This window comes from Uloborus diversus, chromosome 10 (genome assembly GCF_026930045.1).
Source record: "Uloborus diversus isolate 005 chromosome 10, Udiv.v.3.1, whole genome shotgun sequence".
Lineage (NCBI taxonomy): Eukaryota > Metazoa > Arthropoda > Arachnida > Araneae > Uloboridae > Uloborus > Uloborus diversus.
Window position 1 is genome coordinate 55,202,588 of NC_072740.1, and position 22,247 is coordinate 55,224,834.

A 22,247-nucleotide genomic window follows, 5' to 3' on the forward strand; every position below is an offset into this window, starting at 1 on the left:
AAAAACTCCTTCGTTTATCTTCAAAAAAAATTTAATATTGCTTAATTATCAGATAGAGTAATTAAATGAAGGGGAAAAAGCACTTACCAGTATAAATAATATAAATCTTGAACAATTAAATCATGTGAATTTAGGAACACTTTAATTTTGTGTGATGAAATGATGAATTTTGAACTTGACTTTTGTCCAGCTAGCTTGTATTAATAGAAACACTGTGCCACGGTTTGAAAATATCTTCAATGAGCCGGCTTGTTGGTCAATATAAAAAAGGCTCTTAGATGTACAGGGTGACCAGTAATTAACGCGTTGATGTTAAAAATTAATTTCTCGAAAACTACTGATTCAAAAAACTCTATTTAAATTCTAAAACAAAGTACAATACATGGGAATTTGTTTGATACATGTTCGATGTGTCTTTCATCTCAAGCTATATCAAACGAGTAACGAAATTTTGCACCACTCGCTGAAGGGCTGAAGTTTCAATGTTTTCAATAACAGTCTGATTTGCAGTTTTCAGGTCTTCGATGTTCTTGGGGTTTTTAGCGTAAACTTGGCCTTCGATAAAACCCCACAAAAATGAATCGCGAGGGTTCGAATGGGCCTAATAATTTCCCATATTTTTCAATATTGGGTACCCCGAAGCCAAAATCCGCTAATTAAAGTGCTCTTTAAGCAGATCAAGCACTTCTTTGGTTCGATGAGGTGGTGCGCCGTCTTGCATGAACCACGTGCTTTCGAAATCCAGCTCACTTTGAATCGCTGAAATGAACATATTTCCCAAAATTTCCACACATCGTTCAGAAGTGAGTCTGTTCTCTGCTCGTTGTCTGAAGCTTAAACTTAGTCGCAAACTTTCTTTGAGTCACAATTGGGCTGTTGTTGTTCGAATAATACATTCGGACCACAAAAATGCGATCAATAAAAAAATTTTGAAAAAAAAAAGAACCGACTTCAAATTTGCTCTAAAAAGTGAAAAATAATTTTATTCTTTAAACACCATCGATAATGCTTTTAAACATAATTTTTGAAGTTGGCGCAAAAACAAAACGTAAAATCCAGAGTAACCATGCTTCGTTCATATTTTTTTCAGAAAAGCATCCAAAGTTACGAACGAAACCTTTATATCGTTATTCAAATATGTTGTCATCAATGCATACTTTATGTGATAGTGAAGAAACTGGGCCTGGTTAAATTTATAGTTGTAGTTGAGTTATGGCTGTTAGTGTTCCCGCTAGGCCGTTTTTGAAGGGCGCAGCGCCCTGCCCTTTTCCATATCAGCAGAACGCGCCCTGCCTTTCTTTTAGATTGCGAAATGCGCCCCGCCCTTTTCAAAAATAAGTTCTTGTTGTTCAAAAATTAGTCTGTGTTTTTAAAAAGATGCCTCAACCATCGTTTCGACCTGCCGCGATATCGGGGCAATTTTATTTGTCCAGCGATCGGCTGCAAAAACGCCCATGCCTTATCCTCGTTCCCAGAATTTCACCCTGAAAACGGCCCCATAAACAAAGAAGACCTAGGCAAAGAGGGGATGAGATTCTCAGAATTCAAACAGGCTTATCAGTAGGAAACAAAGGCATGTTCTTCCTTCTACTGAGGGTGGGTTTTTGAAAGGTTGTGGAAAGGAGTAGGGTCCTCTGGGAAGAGAGAGATCTTTGTTTCATTCCTTCCCATCCTTGATCTTCTGAGAATCAACAATGAGAGAGGGAATAGGACATTTTCCTAACATTTCAGCCCTTTGTGCCCGTTTTTCGTTTGCACGTGGAAATTAGGCTTAGCTAATTTTAGCGCATTGGTAGTGATTGTGTAGCAATCTTTTCACATCTGTTTCTGGGAAGTTAACTTTCTGATTGTTTCCTAAGAAGAGCATAGTACAAAGCTCACTGGGCTAAAATGCAAGGGTATTTTTTTAATATCTTGGATTTTTAACCCCCATCCCCAGCGCCCTCCCCACCTAAAAAAACCGTTTGAAATGGAAACATATTGCATTGACAGGGCGTTCTTGCAACTTGCTACCACTACATTTTTGAAGCACTGCATACAGTATTTTAAGTTATTTATTCTATTTGAAATGTAATATTTAAAAAAGCAGAATTTACACTCATCACAATTTTGATGTCTACTAAAATACTTAATGGCACAATGCCATCACTAAGCAGTTTCTTTTGTAGGAAGGGGAGATCAGTAATTAAATACTGTTCTTAAATTGAAATTCAAAGGGTTTTGAAATGCCTAGAATTTTTTTACTCTTATAGGTATTTAAAATTATGGCCTAAAATGTGTTGAAAAACACCCAAAGTCAAGTTTTAGCATTAGCTAAATGTTCCTATGGAGTGTGGAAGCTTAGCTTAGTTGGCATTTGTGTGGGGGGGGGGTTGAGCTAACCCTATTCTGAAGACAAGTGCGTTTTTTGGATGAAACCATATTTAATACTAAAGTCAGTGGTGACGGCGATCAAGGGTGTTGGGGGGGGGGGGGGGGTCATGGTGCAGACTAGACTGTTTCAATTTTTGAAAGGTGTTTTAAGTGTTATTTATCCTCGTAATTTTTTTGGGGGTATGGGGGGGGGCGCTCAGTATTTTTTGAGTGATGCATCATTGGTCTTGGTTGCGTGACACCGCGTTGAAATAGTGCCCTTTTTTTAAAAAAGTGCCCCTTTCAAAGGCCAGCACCCTGCCCTTTTTTTTCCTAGAGTGAACACTAATGGCTGTGAATGATTTTATCTATCGTTTTTGCACCAACTTCGAAAATCATGTTCAAAAGCATTATCGATGGTGTTTAAAGAATAAAATTATTTTTCACTTTTTAGAGCAAATTTGAAGTCGGTTCTTTTTTTTTTTTTTCAAAATTTTTTTTATTTCATTCTTTTTAGTGTAAATGTAGATATTTCAGAAATAGTAAGAAGTTACCATCACAAAACTTCACCTTATTTTTTTCATAAAAATGCTCCATAATAATTAAAAAAAAAAAAAAACTATAAACACGCGTTAAACTTTAAGCGATTGGCACTAAAAACTTACCTTTGTTCCTCTTTGGAATTAATGTGTAGTTAATTTTATTTATAACCATTTAAGTATTCCGTTTTTTCTAACTAATTTACATTTCACAGCATTTAAGTTGCTCATGATGCAATTCTGTATTTTCTTACTTAGCCCCCATCATTTGTTATTGGCATAGATGATAACGAAAAAAATACTACTGTGTGTAGTTGAGGCAAACCTAATGGTAGCATTGTGAAGGCTAAACAGATCCTAATCACTGCATCACCTCGCTTCCAGATTAGGTTTACCCCCACTATGGAGCAATAGCATTGAAGAAGGGAAGATTTCGATAATTCACATACTGTTACTATAAATCAGCAAGGTTACCAAAATAAAATTATTTAAGCCAAAAATGAGACGACAGCGCCAGATTCCCGATTATTATCGAAACTTGATGCTTGCTTCAGAGAAGCTTTCATTCAAAATTATCATTACAATTACTATTAATGTTACTGTCGTATGGCACCAAACTTTCATAACAATGGGTTTTAAATTTAATCATTTAATAGGGAAATTACATGAAATTTATGGTTTTTGCCCCATAACTTTTTTCTAAAGGACAAATATGGTCAAACAAAGTAATGGGACCTAAGTTGAGCCATCCCCTGTTCATTAAAAAAAGAATAATCAAAATGGGTTCATTTGGTGAGACGCTGTGAGTGGACAAAAAAAAAAACATACATACGGTACGAACTGATAACCGCCTCCTTTTTGAAGTCGGTTAAAAACGCAGTATCTCGACATTTTCACTGAAAAATAAACAACAAAAGCCAACTCAATGAGACTACGCAAAAAAATCCCAAAACGCATTGAATCTAACCGCCAAGTTTGGACTTGATACGAAAAACAGTTTTCGAGAAATTGAGATTTCTTTTCAACGCGTTAATTTCTGGTCACCCCTGTACTAAAGAACAAAGCAAATAGCAACTTCAAATCGGGGGCTCAGGGTCACACAAACATAACTACACCCACTCTCAGTTTGAGTTACGTCTGTGTGACCCAAAGGCCCCGATATATTCACACAAAAATGATGCTGACCTCGAAATGCTGCATGCCTGTTGTCTTTTGTAATAGTGACGACGCATCCAGGATATATGATGTTATTTGAAGAGTAGCCATCGTGGTTGAGATCTATGTTTACAAGTGCTATCCGAAAAAAGCCATCCCATAGATTACGCTGAAGTGACATCTTTATACAGCAAAACCAAGTCGCCAGCGACTCTAAAATTAAAAGAAAAAAAAAAACATAGTTTAGGTTATATATAGCCATAAAAGTCTTATGCATAAAAGTATGGTAGATAAGTACGTATTGCAAGATGTATATCTGAAACTTTTAAAGAGTACTTTAAAATAGAAAGAAATAGTATTATTAAGATTTTTGAAAATTATGAGGCACAAATTGATCATTTATTTCACTAGATCAATAGATAATCTTTTTAAAAATTGCATAACTTTTGTGCAAGCAAAGCTATCACTTCGATAAATTTCTATACATTGACGTCTTTTGCCGTTATACATTCCAAAACAGGTCTCTTACCAAAAAAATTAAATTGCAAAAACCTATAAATATATTTTACTGATAAAACAACTTTGTAAACTTGCAAATTAAAAGACTCTAACGAAAGTTTCTCGATAGAAATATGTAGGGCAGTTGGAGTAAAAGGAAACATGGGGTAAATGGAAGCAAACTAGATTGCCAATACTCTTGGTAGTTTTGAAACGAAACTGTTGGTGAGTGAAAACTAGGTAATATCTAGAAGATATTTTGAGAGTTTTGGGTGTTTTAAAGTAATGCGTTTGCGTGTTTTTACCTTCTCAGCTATTTTTGATATCCAATTTAAGTGCTTCCATACCTCTTAAATACTGTACTTCGTGGTAAATGGAAAGTTTTTCACTCTTCCTATTGTTTTGGAAGATTACGTTTTGATGTAAATAAACACTTTTGAGTGTATATTTTACATAAATTCAGCGTAGTTTAATTTTTGAACGATTTTTCTTCGGGATTCATTATGTCGCATGTGACCAACGAGCCAGATTCAGTAATGTTGATGCAGAACATCTTAAGTTTTAGCAGTACAATTACATACCTACATCCACCTCATGGAGAAATAATTGGGGTGTTTACATTTATCCCCTTGTCAATTGGTAAAAGGAAACACCCAAGGGTAAAATAAAACATGAGTTCATTCGCTAGCAAAATGTCATTAGTTCAAAATTTCATACCCAGTTACTCTCAGAATAGTCTTGGCACAATGCACAAAATTTTATCTCTCAATTCATCCAAAAGGGAAGAATCTGAAGTTGAAACATTGAAATTCTGTTTCCCTTTACCCCAACTGACCCAATAGTGCAGCTCTGATAAGTTGAGGCATGACTTTGACAATGTGACAATGTTTCCTTTTTTGGAAGGTAATAGGGAAGGGTGATTGGAGCGGAGCTGAGTTGAGTTACGTTCGTAGTTGTTTCGCGAAGTTATTCAAACTCAAATTCGCTCCAAAAATACGTCCCTTTTAATGTGAACTCCCCCAAAAGAAGTAAGCAATATGAAGATTATACCTCAATTTACCAAAGCCACATTTTATAAAATGCAGAAAACAATATGAAAGCATACGGATGGAAACCAAATTGCTTAATTTGAGAAGATTAATTTAGAGGATTGAATTAATTTGAAAACTAAATTATTTGAAGATAGTATATAAATTTAGATTTTCCCAACTTTTGGTAATAATTTGATAATAAAAGCAAGTCATGATAGTTAAATATTTTATGCATTTTGAATTTTATTATTTTTATTTGTAGAACTTGTCTTCTTCCAATTTAAAAATAAAATGTAAAAGGTAGGGGAATATGGCAAAGTGAAATGGTGAAATATTGACTCTGCTTTTAACGCCACCTATCTAGTAATATTTTAACTATGTAGTAACACATGTACTCGATTCCAATCAAGAAAAAATTACCTCTGAAAATCCCAGAATATGATAATACAAGCAATTTTCAAAAAAGAGTACTCGCACTGTAATATTTTGATCTAACTCAATATATATATATATATATATATATATATATATATATATATATATATATATATATATATATATATATATATATATATATATATTATTTGCTATTATTAAATGGTAAACTTCTTGTTATTAACATTTTAAATATTAATTGAGACCTACTAATATTCGGTGCAATATTTATTTGTTTAATATTAAGTTTATTTGTATTTTTAATGCTTTGTACAGTTAGTCAAGTGCATGCGGGGCAAAGCGAACCATATAATTTCATTTACTTATTCAATTCTTTATCAAATCACTTACGTATTTATTTATTAATTATTTTATTTAGACTTATTTATTTATTCATTATTTCATTTACATTCCTTCATTTAATAATTCCCTTATTTATTCACATTGAATCATTAATTCACATTGTTCACATTATTTATTCACATCGAACATCTACCACTTATTTTCTTATTAATTCAATATTTTAGTAATTCATTTACTTTTTTGATTATTAACTTATTTATTTGTTTATTGTTTCATTTAATTTTCATTTATACATTCATTCTTTTATTTGCTCAATTATTTGGTCAAAAATATCTTTAACAATCGAATAGAAAATATTTCACTAGAAAAAAATATATTTTTCACTTAGGCTCCAAAAAAGAAAAAAAAAAGTGAAAAATATCACGTTTTTGTGAAGGTAAAAATTTACAGCTAAAACAAAAAATAATGTTTCAATGCAAGTTTTATCATATAATATATTGTTTTTTTCTTTAGATGCTGTAATTTTCAGAACAAATTTCCAGTTTGTTCTATCTGGAAAAAAAAATAATAATAAAAAAAAAATCTTAACTATTTCACTCTGCCCTACATTCCCCTATTTTTGATATTTTAAAAATCTGCCCAGAATCATACGGAAAAGTGAAAATTTTCAACTGTTTTTCAAGTTAAATGAATTAAAATTAATATTTCGACGTTACTTTTATTACAAAATACCTTTTTGCTCTCTATGTACTGTAGTTTTCAAATCAAATTCCTAATTTGTTCATTTAAAAAAAGTAAATTATCTCAACTATTTCACTTAGCCCCACATTCCTCTATATATAAAACGCATGATATTGAAGTCAATCTTAAGAGCTTCTGCTTCTCGACTTTTCGTTAAACGTTTTATTCCCAAGAGTTATGCTTATTTTTCACGCTAGGGAAATAAAGATGTGCACATGATGTCATTATCCTAAAGACAGGATAATGAACCTATTTAGTAAAGTTATTGTTGGCAACGTTATTCAGAGAAATATTTTCTTTTGCTGCGGTACTACGCTGAAAATTTTGTTTGTTTTGGAGGAACTTCTACTGCTGTAAATCTCAGCAAAAGCTCGAAATAGACGTTTTGATTTTGTTTTCTTTTGAAACAAGTTGCGCTATAAATTTAAAATTCTGCCAGAAAAACTCTTCTGGGTTGCAAAAAAATATTAAAAAATTCGTGAGAAACAATGAAATAATATATTAACATTAATAGCGTATTTGTTCAAAATTAACGATTATGGAAGGTTCCAAGGAAAAGCAGACATTTTATGCTGTGCATGACAGCTCAAAAGTAACATTCAAATCGTTTAATAAACAACTTTTTTTGCCAAAGATAACAAGCATGTGTGCAAAAAATTTTCGTAATTTTTATCTTGAATATAGTACTTTTGAAATGAAATCTAGAGCTGCTACTTGAAAGAAAAGGTTGATTTTTCGTGGACCGGCCCATTAATTATTTCTTTTTTGAAACTAACACCAAAAATATTCGCAAGAAAGCAAAGTTCATATTTTTAAAACTTACAACAATTTAGAATCAGTAGGTTTTTTGCTAGAATTAAGCAGTCTCAAACTGAAGTCTAAATGTGTGTCCGGCACATGACAGGTATACTTTATTTAGAAAATAACAATTAAAACAGATATCGGGGAACATATTTTTGTTTAACAAATCACACAAAGTACATTCACAAGGTCACTAAATTTTGGAATTTTAACCTTAAACAATTTGTATAAGGTAGACCGAGGCATGTTTACGTAGTGCCCTTTTTTCAAAACGAACTATAAGTGGAGAACCAATCATCATAACAGATTGATGTTACTCTCTAGCAAATATTCTCACAAGTTTTTGAGCATTAGTTGAACTTCGGTCTAGCATGCAGAAAGAATAATCTGTTTTCTACCAAGTTGAGTAAATTTTATGCTGAACGTTTTGAAGCTAATTCTGAATAAAAAATACTTAGTTAAGAAAAAACAAATATATAAATATTAGCAGAATTTTATCCTGTAATGAGAATTGTATTTGTATGAACTGAAATGTTATTTTATATTTTTGCACGTTAAAAATAAATCCTAACTTGCCGACGGGGCAAGTTTACGCGTTGAACGTCGGAGCACCTTACTGTGTCTTACTAAACATGTCCCTGACACTTTTTTTGCTCCAAATTGTCTCAAACATTTTTAGTATTTTCCGGCTATTTAGTTTTGAAAACCATTTAATTTTTCTTTAAATTACACATTCGTATCTTATAGCTTACAATCATATATTGCTATCTTCATGCCCCTTTAGTTCAACTTTATACACTATTCAGTCTGTAATAAATTTGCTTTATTTTAACGATGGTAAGACATTATTTTCAAAACACTAACAGGAACACGTTAGGTGTCAAAACAAATATGCGTAAATGTGCCCCATGTCCGGGGCAAGTTTTCGCAACCGACTTGGATTTAAAAATAATTCTTTTAACGGTTAAAAACACAAACTGAGTCACAACTGAATATACCAATTTTGACTCCATTAACTGCTTCATAAAACCGCAATGTCTAAAATGTCCTAAGTTAAAACATAAAAATTAGAAAATCATTGAAAAAAATCCGCGTAAACGTGCCCCGGCCTACCCTACATATAAAAATATTAGTAAAAAATTAGTCTTAGTTGTCCCATACGTTACGGCGGAATCACGCTAATTAATTAGGTATAGTGCCAGAGCCGCCGAGAGCCAAGGCGGGCCCCTAGACAGTGAGGTCGTCGGGCCCCCTCCCTGCGTAGAACTAAAAATATTTATTCTACTCCGATTCCGAGCTGGGCCCTCCCAAGGGCATAATAATGGGCCTCTAGTTTCCGACTACGCTGACATGGCCTCTCGTTGACTCTATATACTTTCGTTTTTTTTTCTTTCGGAAACATAAACGTTTCTTGTAGAGAGCTGATTCTATTTATTCCCTTTCATATGACGGTCTTTTGCACGTGAACTGTGGCTATTTTGTTGTAATTATCGATTAAAAAAACAAAAACAAAGAAAAGCACGCGTTTGATAACAGGCGGGCAAAACATATTTAAAACGCATAAAATGTAATTGTTAACCGATAAATAGCATAAATTTTCGTTTTGTATGTCTTCGGACCTCCAGTCCTCTAAACCCAAATGCAGTCTGACTGAGTAATTTGTTCTGCATAGAGTCTAAATGAAACAGATTGGCTAATAACAATCATTCTGTAACATAGGCCCCCATTTCATTCCTATAAAACAGCCAATATATCACGTACATTATTTACAAGATTATTGAAAGAATTGAAAACACTATTAAGGTAAGAAACAATGGTTTCGTTTCTCACCCGATTGACCTAATATGTTCACACCTGTTTAAAGGATGTATGTAAAAATAAAACTTTAGTGTCAGTCTCAATACTCTTTATGGTATAAAAATAAAAGCACTTATCCACTCCGAAAAGAGGGTCGTATTTTCGTATTTTGGTGGTATTTTTAACACCATTATCTGTTCTATGAATGAAAGTCTTGTAGAATGATGGACGACTCTCTGTGCTCTAGAAACAACTACTACTACTAAAGAAGCGTAATCATGATTTGTTTTATTAAATTATTTATTTGGCATCCCGATGACTTGGGTTAATTAAGGTTCTTGCATAATAACAAATGATAAGTCATAACTTTTCATTTGAGATCTGCAGCGTAATAATGGGTGCATCAATATTTAAGGTGTATGGAAATAAAATCCTCCGCTTAGTAAAAAATATTTAAAACTTAAAAATACCATAATGGCTTTAAGAGTCGTGGCGTGAATAACAAATAAATGAGGCAAATTTAAATTATTTGCAATGAAATTAATATTCATTATTGCTTACTTTTGAACCGAACCAATGATTGTTCTTTTTGCATAAAATGATGTCTCGGAGACGTTAAGGTGTCTCTAATCGTACAGGGGGGAAATTACGTCATGAATAAGAACGGAAGTAAACTAAACTCCATTAATTATATAAAATTAGGCTGATGAATTTTTACGAACTTGGAGAGAGGAGAAAAGCATATGTAACTGTAATATTAAATGAATGAACATATGAAGACATAAAGAATATGAATTAAATAATAAAGAAAAGATGAAATCATAATACTAAATTAACGCAATATGACTATATTCTATTCTTCGAAATAAAATAAAAACGAGCAGATAAACAATGGACAGATTTTTTTCTATTAGGATCAATAGCTTGTTCTGTGTTTAGTCATCATCATTGTGATAATGAAAATATTAAAAGATATTATTTTAAAATAAGTAATTCAGAACACGAAGCTTTGATAATTAGATAATTTAACAGAGCAACAACTTCAAAAGGTCTGACTGTTAGGGAAGAAAGGTAAAGCCAATCAAGAAATTTCGGGCAACAATCCTTGAAGGCTGAAGGCTTTATTTATTATAATATATTAATGCCAACGAATAACTAATAAATTTTAACAATAAAAACTTTTCAATGCTAGTATTAGTAAAAACGAAAAAAGAAAACACGAACAGCAAAAAGCATATAGAAAACTAGTCAGACAATATCGTAAATTGAGTGAAAAAGTGAGTCAAAATGTGAAATTAGTTCAGGCAATGAAATCTCCATTGATGAACTTAATCTATGTATGATATGAATTCAAATCTAAATATCAGCTTAAATCTCAAGAATCTTATTTGATATAAGAGCAAGCTAGATCTACTTCTATGGTATAAAATCTTAAGAACTGCTGTCGTTGGAAATGACACAGCGAAAGCTAACTTACCTGAATATCTGATCTATAACACCATCATTTCAAAAGCAAACTATTTCTCAGACCCTTCATGTTAGTTCACAAACAAAACATTAAAACAAGCTTCTTGGGCCTCCCAAGTGGCATTAATGACAACAACAACAGCAGGCTGCGAAGAAGAGTCAACAGACGTTTCATACGCAAAACAATTCATTAATAAAATGGTTTTTCCCGATGACTGTCCCTCATGGAATTTCGGCAGACGTGGGCAGGTGTGACGGCTTGGGGCAGAAAGCAAGTGACTCAAGATTACTGAAATTATCACTTTATTGCACTTCAGTTCGGTGTTTCTGGGATGATTTAAACAACAAACAACAAAAAAGGTTGTACAAAATAAAGAAAAGTTCTTTCTAATTGGCTGCCTTGAGGCACTACCTTTTGCAGACCTGAAGTAAAGGAAAGTTTCAAAAGGCTTTTGCGCTATAATTATAGGATATATCCATTTTTCCGTGGAAGGGCGCGTGTTTTTCGATTTCATGCGTCACTTTTTCAATCAAATTTCAAACTTTTTTTTTCTCATTTTTGTACTGCCAGATTAATACTTGAAGATGTGATTAAAAAAGCTCATAGTTTTCTTCTCCCCCCCCCATATCTTAGCTGCATCAGATACTTCCGCAGTCCATGTACAGAGTTGCATTCGTTTTATCTTTGTGCTGCGACAAATTCAAGCACATAGTGGAATCTCTTTTCATGTTACGTGACAAAATTGTGATGCATTTTTGTCATATTAAAACAAAAAAAACAAAAAAAACTCTATTTAAATGAGTTCAACCAGTTCGGAAGAAAGGTAAAGCATTGTTTTTGATGCAATAACTAAAGTGAGATACAAGGGGGGGATAAGCCAGTAAAACGTGTTCACAAATAAGGCATTATTAAAGCGTGGGCAAACGAGGCAGGGGCGGATCCAGAAATTTTTGTAAGGGAGGTGAAGTTTCAATGGCCAACATTATCCCTCATACGTAAAAAGAGCATCAGTTAAGCAGGGATGCCGACAAAGGGGATGGCGCACACCCTCATGCTACGGAGACCCCCCCCCCCCCACAGATGAGATCAAAATCCTTTCACATTATACCCCCTCCGCTAAATTTTTCAATGCCGAAACCTGCGCCATGGATCAAATTTTGATCAAAATTCATATTTCTGCAGGCAAACATGCTGGTCATGGTCATGTTACCGTAAGTTTTAATATATGACATTACAGCTATATAAAATGGTTAGAAAAAGCACACACAACACACAAACACGACATGTGGTTTGGTGGAAGAGTACTCTGAAAACGTTAAGCTCATTAGAGATGATTGTTCCTTTAAAAATGAACAAAGAACTCAAAATAGTGACAACCCCAGTCAATCCCTTGAATTATGAAGCGCTGAGAAGAAATACTTTACAGAACCAAACAAAGCAAGGTTTACATTGATTCCATATGCATTTACTATTTTTAGTTAAGTAATAATTTTGAAATTCTTGTCAGAAGGGGGTCAGCTGACTCTTTGACCCTCCCCTGAATCCGCCCTTTAAACGAGGCAACAGTTTGTGGCAGACTAATGCGCAATCCTTCTTTTTCGCGAATTCCGTACACAAATAAGATTGCAATCTGCGTAAAGGAAGGATTTTGCGTGTTAATTTGTTCTTCGTATGCATACATTATACATCATAAGACATTCTTATAGATTCAGGCTACGCATTAGAAATAACTTTTTCTTTTTGCTTTTATCTAGCTGCACTAATATTTCAATCTATCTATATATGGATGCTTCACTTGCCAAATCGATTAATTCCCTAAAACAAAAAGTCGAGAAAAGTGATGAAGAAGATAGTGCTATCTATTGGAGTGAATGGGCCCTCGTGTTACATTTTCTGCCATCGCAGGATCAGAAATGTACTGAACCAAAAGTTTAATATAAATTCACATTCTAAGCATTGATTAAGCATTGTTAAAGCAGAAATGAGGATTAAATCGATTTGGCAACTGAGGCATCTATATATAAAAGAAAGTCGTGTTAGCTACACTATTTATAACTCAAGAACGGCTGAACAGATTTGGCTGAAAATCGGCGGTGCGAACCAGGAGACGGACATAGGATACTTTTTATCCCGTTCGACCGAGTTCCCGAAATATTTGTAATTGAAAATTAAATGTTTAATTAATTGTTTAGTTCTATGAATTCCTAATAGATAGTGGGGTAAAATAACTAGAGAGAGGGCGCTGGCCGAGTGTCGATACCTACGCTATTGTGGGACTGTTGTAATGAGTGCACGGATTTTTGAATGCGTTTTTTTTTTTCGATATTCAGGTACATAACTTGATTTTGTAGGATTTTTCTATTTTCTTTGTTTCTACAACGTTTGTTTTTTTTCTTATAGTTGAAGATAATTACTTATTTAAGTAAAAATAATTTTATTTCTCGTATTATTCAATTGTGATTGTTCTTTATAACGTTTTTATTGTGGTATTGTTTATTAGGCGAAATATTTTAAATTGCAGAAAAAAAAACCACTTCACTCGCTAAAGAGCAGGGTTACGGTAGCGTGGTTGCTTGGCGCGTTAAGCGATGAACTACACAGTTGAATGATTATTTTGAGTTTCAAAGCAAATGTTAATCTTTTTATGTGTTTTAGTGAATAGTTTTAAATTCCAAAGAGACTCTAATAGGTTTTTGAAAATGCGTGTATGCATTTTAGTTGAAGAAAAATGATCATTTCACATCAGAAGGGATGGAAGAGATCGTGGATTTTTTTTATTCAACGGACTTTCTTTAAATTCTTAACATGAGCATTGCCGTGCGGGTACTGCTAGTTTTATATAAAATTAAGTGCTGTAGTGATGACGTTATTTGTGAGATTATTAGTTAACGAATGAATTTAGAATAAAACTGATCAACTCTAAATCAACAATTTTTACAGCATTGAATTATATCACCGTTAATTGAACTAAACATTAACTATAACAATCAAAATAACAACAAAATCAAATATACAAATATTTCGCTGAACAGTCAGAACTTCTGCATTATGATATGTTTATCTTTTTGAATTAAAGTTCTTAAAAAATTTGGTGATTAATCGCATTACCTAAAAAAATTTGAAGGTGAACTTCAATTTCAAATATGACTTTCAGAAAGCCTTGTGAGTTTAATTTGACACAAAACTAAATACACATAGTATATGTTAAAGATAGGAAACAGCTTTACCTTTTGTATCAGATTCTTCTGAAATAACGAATTTTTCAAAATCTATTAGAGGATGACAAGCAAGAAGCAGTTTTTCGTCGAGCAGCAAGCGAAACTTTCTTGTTTTGACACACTTTGTAGTTTCAATCTTGCCATATTTTGCCCTCATATTTATATAAACTAAACAGTTTTAATTCTGAATGATATCAACTCAAAACATTTGTTTTCTCCAGAGGTCAATTTCACAAAAGAGACCCAACAAATTGACGTCAGTGATGAAAGTGAAATTCGATACCAAAATAAAGATAACCTGGACTTGTGTCAGGGATTTCGGAGAAAATTTTCGATTGTAAGATGCTTAAGATTAAAGACTACCCATGATAAAATCTAAGCAGAAATCGTCGCTCGCTTAACGATTGGTAGATGAAATATTAGTGGGAAAAATCATTATGTTTCGAATGCAGAGAAACAGACTGAGGAAAAGGGGGGGGGGGGAGACCGATGAAGAGAGAGAAAAATGTCTAAAATGCAGTAAAAAAATTGGAAAATACAAAATATATCCTACTGTCCTGCCTAGCAAGAAAATGAGAAAGAAAGGTTAGACAGCGGCTGTGTGCTACGGCCTTGCACTAAAGTTTTTGCACCGGGCAACATATATATCGCACCATGTATCATTAATTTAAACAATAAAAACTAACCACTAAACAACACAATATACATGTTGGTATATTGTGGCGGTTTGCACGCAGGTTTGCGCGTATTGTAACATTTGAGACTAAGTCGCTTAAAACAACTACTATTTAGTTACGGAAATGAGCTTTTTGCCATAAAATACTTAGTTTCATTAATGCAAAATCGAAGTAGACCAAGTAATTTAAGCATTAATAAACACTAAAAATGCTTTAAGTTTTACTTTAATATTTTGCAACTGTGTTTGTGTTTTGAATATGCAGAGTGCGAAATGAGTTCATATTTATAGAACTCTCGCTTATCAGGATTTTTTGTTATCCGACTAGCCTTACCGCCACATTAGACCGGATAATCGGAAGTTTACTCTATTTCAGAAAACAGGTTTCAAAATTATATATTCGGCACGATATAAATGCTTAGTAGTAATTACACAAGTAGTGGGATCTGGATTTGTCTGAGATAGAAAAAAAAATAGTCTGATTTTTAATCAAGAGATATAAAGAAGGTGATTCAAATGTCCTCAGACAGACCTTTACGATAATGCGCCCAAAAAAGTCCTTTTCACAATATTTAACGAATATTCATCTATGAGGTAAAATGTAGCGCTAGTGAAACAACAACTTAAACACATGATGAAGAAATTTTTTCACTACCAAGTAAAAATAAACGTTTCCTACGATGCTGTGATGCGGTGAAACATCATTCGGCCAAATACAGAATATACTGTTAGAATCAACGCCCATCTTTCAGGTGCCGTACAGTGAAAGTATTTTTATCTAAAACAAAACGTGCACTGCATTCTGAACAGGATTTTGTATGGTTTGCAACTTAAAATTCATCATTAAGGAATTAAAAAAAAAAATAGCAAACTAAATTTCTTTAAAAGCATATGTATTAACTAAGTAAAACTTTCTTAATGTGGTCAAACACGGGAAAACCCGTGTTGTGTCCTGCACGTGACAGTTCATATACAGGTGTTTCATTGAAAATAATTTTAAGGGGTAATGAGCAAAAATTTGTTGCTTAAGAAATCACAAACATGTGTCTGATTTCTTAAGCAAAACATTTTGTCCATTATTTTTTTTAAATAATGGTTTTTAATGAAATATATGAGCTGTCACGTGCGGGATAAAATGACGGCTTTCTCGTGGAACGGCGCGATATCAGAATTTTTTACGCAATAAAGTTTTGAAACTACGTTTTCTTCTTTAGAATTATTAGCTTGTAAAGCTTTTTAAACAAAGAGAAAAGAAATCGAAAGGAACTTAACCCTCTTACTGCTCTTTTTTTTAACGAAGTCGCATCAAAATCAGTGCCGGATCAAGGGTTTCGGGGCCCATAGGCATTAGAAGTGTTGGGGCCCCACCCACATGTATTTTATACATAATCTCATATGTTATTTCTGTAGCCTATATTTCTGTCACCACGAAAAGTTTTCCCAATTCCTTTATCAAATTTCATAATTTACCCCTCATTTTAAAGCTCATAGTTTTAGTTTCTGACTACAATTGTAAGTATTACCAATAATGTTTATTAACAATTAATACGGTGAATAAAATGTGTTTATGTTTACTTTCAATCTTAGAGGTAGAAAAAAAAGATTTATAGATCATTACTCAGTAAAATAATTGCTGAAGCATTTATACCATTATTTTATTTGTAGCGGACGGGACGGTTTCCCTCCCGAAGAGATGAAAATAACTTAACTGTATCATTAACTAGATTTTAAGTTACTTCTTCAGAACATAAGTAAAAACGAAAAACACACACATAAAACATATATTTCAATAAAATCCCTTTGATTTAGTTATGAGGGCAGTATTGCAGTCAGAAGTCAGTGCAAAAAAATACATTAAGCTCTCAGATATTGAATTCAAAAGGTACAAAAATGTCACGATTCCTTCATCAACACTTCTAAGATAGAAAAAAATTGATTTTTCATTTTAATACTCTCTTGTTTTAATCATTAAAAAAATCTTTCGTTATGTTGTTTATCGTTAGCGAACATTTAATGATCTGGATGCCGTCGGGCCAAAATGACGGATCTACGCATTTTTTGGCCCAACTTGTCTAACGTAAATATTTTTTTCATGTTCAATTTTAAATCCCTCATGGGACCCCTTTGTTATGGGGGACCCTCCCATTTGTGATATTTGAGATATGGTAAATATGCCCTTGTCAGTCCTTTAGCAGCTAAAATAAAAGGCCATGGTCTTGGTCTCCATGACTTTTGAAAAATGAATAACAAAACCTTTTGGTAGGGGCCCCATAGTTGTCGTGTGTACCCCGGATCCCACATGTCTGAAAAAGTTCCTATTCGACAGGAATAAAAGATGAGAAAAAGAGAAGGGAGCCCCCCATTTTTTTTCCTTTTTTTTTAAGGATAACTTTTTTTCTTACATATTTTCAACTTTAAGATTTCTCTGGGGCCCCTCAGAACCTCGGGGCCCCTAGGCAACTGCCTACTTTGCCTATTTAGTAATCCGGCCCTGATCAAAATACTTGTATTGTTTACATGTAAAAAATTAAAATATATGAACCCAATTTACAAACTACGTTTGAAATTATGCTTAGCATGAAAAAACCCGAAACAAATTTCATATTAGTTAGACTTGCATTCTTGACACGGAATTCAAATTTCTTTACGATATTTTTATTTATTTATTTTTTTATTTCTTCATTTATTTATTTTTATTTGTTTATTTATTTTTTTCAATTTTATGAGAAACAAACTACATTTTTTAGGTAAAATTCTAGATTGAATTAGAAATTATGAGGCTTGCAAAATAGAGGAGCGGTAAGTATAAATACTTCGAAAAATGCATTACCGACAGTTAGATGACATCAAAACGGGTTTTAAATATACGTCATGCATTGGGAAATCGCGGAAAGAGCAAATTTTGATACTTCTTACGTTGCCTGCGGGATACGAAGCAAGAGAGTAAAAGATTCAGTATGAAATTGCTGCAATTCAGTATAAAATGTAATTTGTAATCGAAATTAGTAGTCTTAAGTAATTCTACTGACAAAAAAGTGATAGTTTTGTAAAGTAGAAGAAAACTGTAGAGAGTTTTAACGGTCATATTGTGAACGACTACTGAGGCCTAACCAATCGAACTACTGTGGCAAACAAAGGTCAATTCTGGATTTTGCGGCCGTAAAGGATAGTAATGAAAAGTTTCAGTTAGTTTAAAATACAGTCAAGTAAATAAAAATCACCCCCACCTACTGAAAAATGTCTAAAAATATGTACCAGCAATAGCGTATATCCGTATAAATTAGCCACGAGCTGGTTTCTGAAGAAAACCAGCTTAGTATTGATCACCTCACTATGCCAAATGATTCTTGCTGTTGATAAAAGAAAATTGAAAGTAAATGGCATTTCATCAGATATGTCTAATTACTAAGAACTGTCAAACTAATCTCGTTTCTCGTTGGATCCAAATTGCAGCTTATCAAACACGTTGTTTCATCAAATCTATCCGAATGCTTACTTTTTCGGTGTATGTAACATTAGCACACACTTGAATACGCAATGGAAAGATAATGATCTGTATAAAAACAAAGAAAGGAAATGGCGTTTATGAAATTAGTAAGCTAACTTATTTCCTCAACATTCAGTAATTGTAGTAATAAGTAGATTTCTTATTTTTAAGATCTTGAAAAACTTTTTGAAAGCTTGTAGCATAAGAATATTTCTGAAATTCTTTTCCGAAATAACAATATTTCGTAGGCAAAGCGAAACTATCGCAAATGCAACAACTAACATGATTCAAAAAAAAAAAAAAAAAGCGTTGATTAAATTTGGAAAAGTGAGTTTGGATTAGAAACGGTTTCTAAGACCAAATTCATGATCAATTCGAAAATAACTATTTTTTTAAATACATAAATGTTAAATTTTTTACAAGTAACGGTAAAAGTTTTCGTGATTTGACGATTTTCGGACATAATACAAAAAAAATATACGCACTGAACTGAAAGCTATATAATGCATAACACCTATTTACTTTGGGAATTTAACTGAATTTAACAGAAAGTGTGACAACACGACATCACACATTTCTTATAACAGTATCCTTATGGAAAAGAGTGGATACAAGGGATGGGGTAAGGCGAAGTGTGAGTGACGCTTTGTCATAGGGGGGGGGGGGTCAAATTTGTTGAAACAGAGTGACATCATTTGTGGTTAGTTCCTTATTTGAAATACGAAGACGAATTTATGGGCTGTTTTGTGTTCAAACAATTCGCGATTATCAAACCGGGCACTTCACAAAGTTAATATTTTTATTTTTTTAAAAAAAGAGAGATTTCAAACTCTAAATATTTTTCAGTGTAATTTTAAGAACTCAATACGAAGGGAAAACTTTTTCTGTTTTACGAAGAAATGACTCCCCCATCCACACACACACACAAAATATTGTAAAAGTTACAAATTCTCATTTTCAGTAACGTAAAAAAAAAATAGTAAAAAGTTATTTAAACTGGTTAGGTTCAAACATTTAATACGAAATTTTAACTTTCAAAGTAGGAAGCATTCCTGATGGGAAACAAAACTATCCTGAACAAAATTAATAGCTAATACGAGTTTTTTTTTTTTTTTAAACTGTCGCCAAAAAAAAAAGAGAAAAGATTTTTATTTAAATATTAACGGTTAATTTGTAGAATTATTAGCTGTGTTCAAGACAAAAAGAAGCAACATTTGCCTCTAAAATATCTAGTTAAATGAAATAGTAGTAAAACAGCTTCTGGAATTGCGTTAGCTGATGTCAATTACCGCTAACATAGTCTTCACTCTTAAAATTTTCTGAGAAGAAAAAAAAGATCAATATGCTGCGGATCTATTCCGTTTTAAAACAGACATGAAACTAAAATTATAATATAAGTAATTTTTTTCAATAAATATATATCTGGACAAATAATCAGATACCTAAGAAAGATGATATAGAAGTCACTCATTTTGCAATGCATTAAATATCTAAGAAATGAGTACAGTAGAAATTTGCTTTTTTCAGCAGCAAGAGCTAGACTATACCAAACGTTGTATAAATACATTTCTAGACCAAGCATCACTCACGAACGAAAAACAGCAGTAGCTTCTAATTTTGAAAACCTCACGTGGAATGCATAACTTAGAAGTAAGTAAAAGAAAATTCGGCATAAAAAGAAATACTAATACAGACGACAATTTTAGAAGTTACAACAAAATAAAATAAAAATAGAAATAATCTAAATAACATTTACAAGGTGATCCCAGAAAAAGTGGCCCAAACGGGAATTTAAAGCAATTTCAAATTTATCTGAACATAGCCATTTTCGTTTCTTGCATCTAGCATTACTTATTACCAAATTATTTTTAGAACTTGTGAAAAATAACTTGAGTAGTGAACTTGAGTTTTGAGCGTCTGAAAAAAGAAAATTCACTCACATACAAGCAGATTTTTCCGACAAAGGTCGAAATAATTATGTAGGGCAAAGTGAAGTGGTTCAAATAACCAAAAGGCAAAGCAATCGTATTTAAAAATGTATCCAGATAATAATCTAATCACGAAGCATATACCATCATCATCTTCATTTTTTACTCATAAATATTATTACTAATCCACTGTACTGTTGTAGTGTAGCATTTTATTATTACTACACACTGTGCGTGCCGTGTTGTTTTATTTAAGTCTTTGATCATTCATTTTGTGCACCTTAAAGTATTTCATGTTGAATAAAACAACTTTTTTAATTTTTCAGATACAGTAAAAGTTTAGTTCTTTAAGTAAGAAATTGTAATTTACAGTTGAGGAATGCTTTAAAGCAGTTTGAAGGGTGTTCATAAGTGTCTAAAAAAATTTGGCATGCTTTAAAAAAAATTATACTTCAATTTTTCCACAACGCGAAATTCCCACTTACGCGAGGTGCCTTGGAACGTATCCCTCGCGTAAGTCGGGACTCGACTGTAGTTGTAAGGGTCTTTGTGAGAGAAAGCTTTCGTCAGGGGTGCTCACCTAGGGAGGTGGGGGGGGGGATCATCGCGCAGAATGTGCAGTTGAAATTTTTAGGGGGAGGTGATTTTAGGGGTGTTTTTTCCTTTTTCGGGAGGGGGGACCTCGCTTTGGAGGGGAGGTCTTTGTGATCTTTTGCAGTAGGATGCGCCCTTGCGCTTGGGGGAGAGGGCATCCCTAGCATAGGTACCCCTGGTTTCGTAGCACATGAAGGGGTGCCACCATCGTTCTTGGATGGTGGCACCCGCACCCCTGACGAATAACGATCAAATTGTCACCATAATACCAATCTTGAATATAATCAACTTTTTCAGATTCAAAGTGGACTAATTGTCATTATTAATTTAATTTGTTTTTTAACATAAGAAAAAAAGCGAAAAAAATACCATTGAATTTTGGAGATCTACCATAGCAAAATACAAATATGCTAAAAAAAATTGCATACACGACCAACAATTACTTCAGAACGCTATATTTCGTGCAAGGAATTGCAAATAACAGTTAGCTCGAAGGCGATCATATAACGCCTTGTTAATTAAAAGAAGACGAAAGGTAAAAACACCAGTAGCCACTAGTTGACATCCGCACTAGTAGTTGCTACTGCACTAGTACGTAATTGACACTTACAAGAAAAAATTTATTAACAAAAAGAAATAATAAAATTATATGAAAATAAAAAATGGCATTTCAATTTCTAGAGTTTACTTTTCCCCTTTTTCTTAGTTAATCTTTTACCAGACAAGTTTCTCTGGAAAATTTATATTATACTAAATGTCAACAACTCGTAGTGCCGGTCGCCGGTGTCAACTACTGGTGATGATTTTTCCTCACAAATTAAATTTATTTGAAAAGCAAATGGCTTTCATCAGCATTCAGTTAAGAATTAGGAAGCTATTTCGAAACATTATTGCAAACTAACTTACCGATTTAAAACCAAGTTCTTTCACAGTCATGGTACACAAATCACTACATAAATCTTTTCTGTCCCTCATGATATTTACGAACCACAACATTGTTGATAATAACAGCAAATGCACATGTACGTTTACGCTTAGCTTAGCAGGTGGTACAAGCTCAACTTCATCAATGAACAGTCTGCGCCATCTATGTGTCATTTGCAGTACTTCGTATCTGGACTGGAGGAGCTGGAGAAAATGGAAGATATCAAAAATTTAAAAAGGGGCCGAATGCTGCTAGTTCATGCTAGTCCCGGAACCAATCCCGTCACTTAGGCAGGGGTG

At 33.2% G+C, this 22,247-nt stretch overlaps 1 protein-coding gene across 1 annotated transcript in view; it reads right to left on the reverse strand.

Annotated features, from left to right (window-relative positions):
* LOC129231853 (putative protein kinase C delta type homolog) overlaps positions 1-21,976 on the reverse strand; it is a 176,576-nt gene extending 154,600 nt beyond the window's left edge. The window contains exons 1-2 of the mRNA XM_054866235.1: positions 21,930-21,976; positions 4,077-4,259 (exon numbers count right to left, since the gene is read on the reverse strand). Of these exons, the coding sequence (XP_054722210.1) occupies positions 4,077-4,227 (151 nt within the window). The 5' untranslated portion in view covers positions 4,228-4,259; positions 21,930-21,976. The remainder of the gene's footprint in view (positions 1-4,076; positions 4,260-21,929) is intronic.
* Between the last annotated feature and the right edge of the window lie 271 nt (positions 21,977-22,247).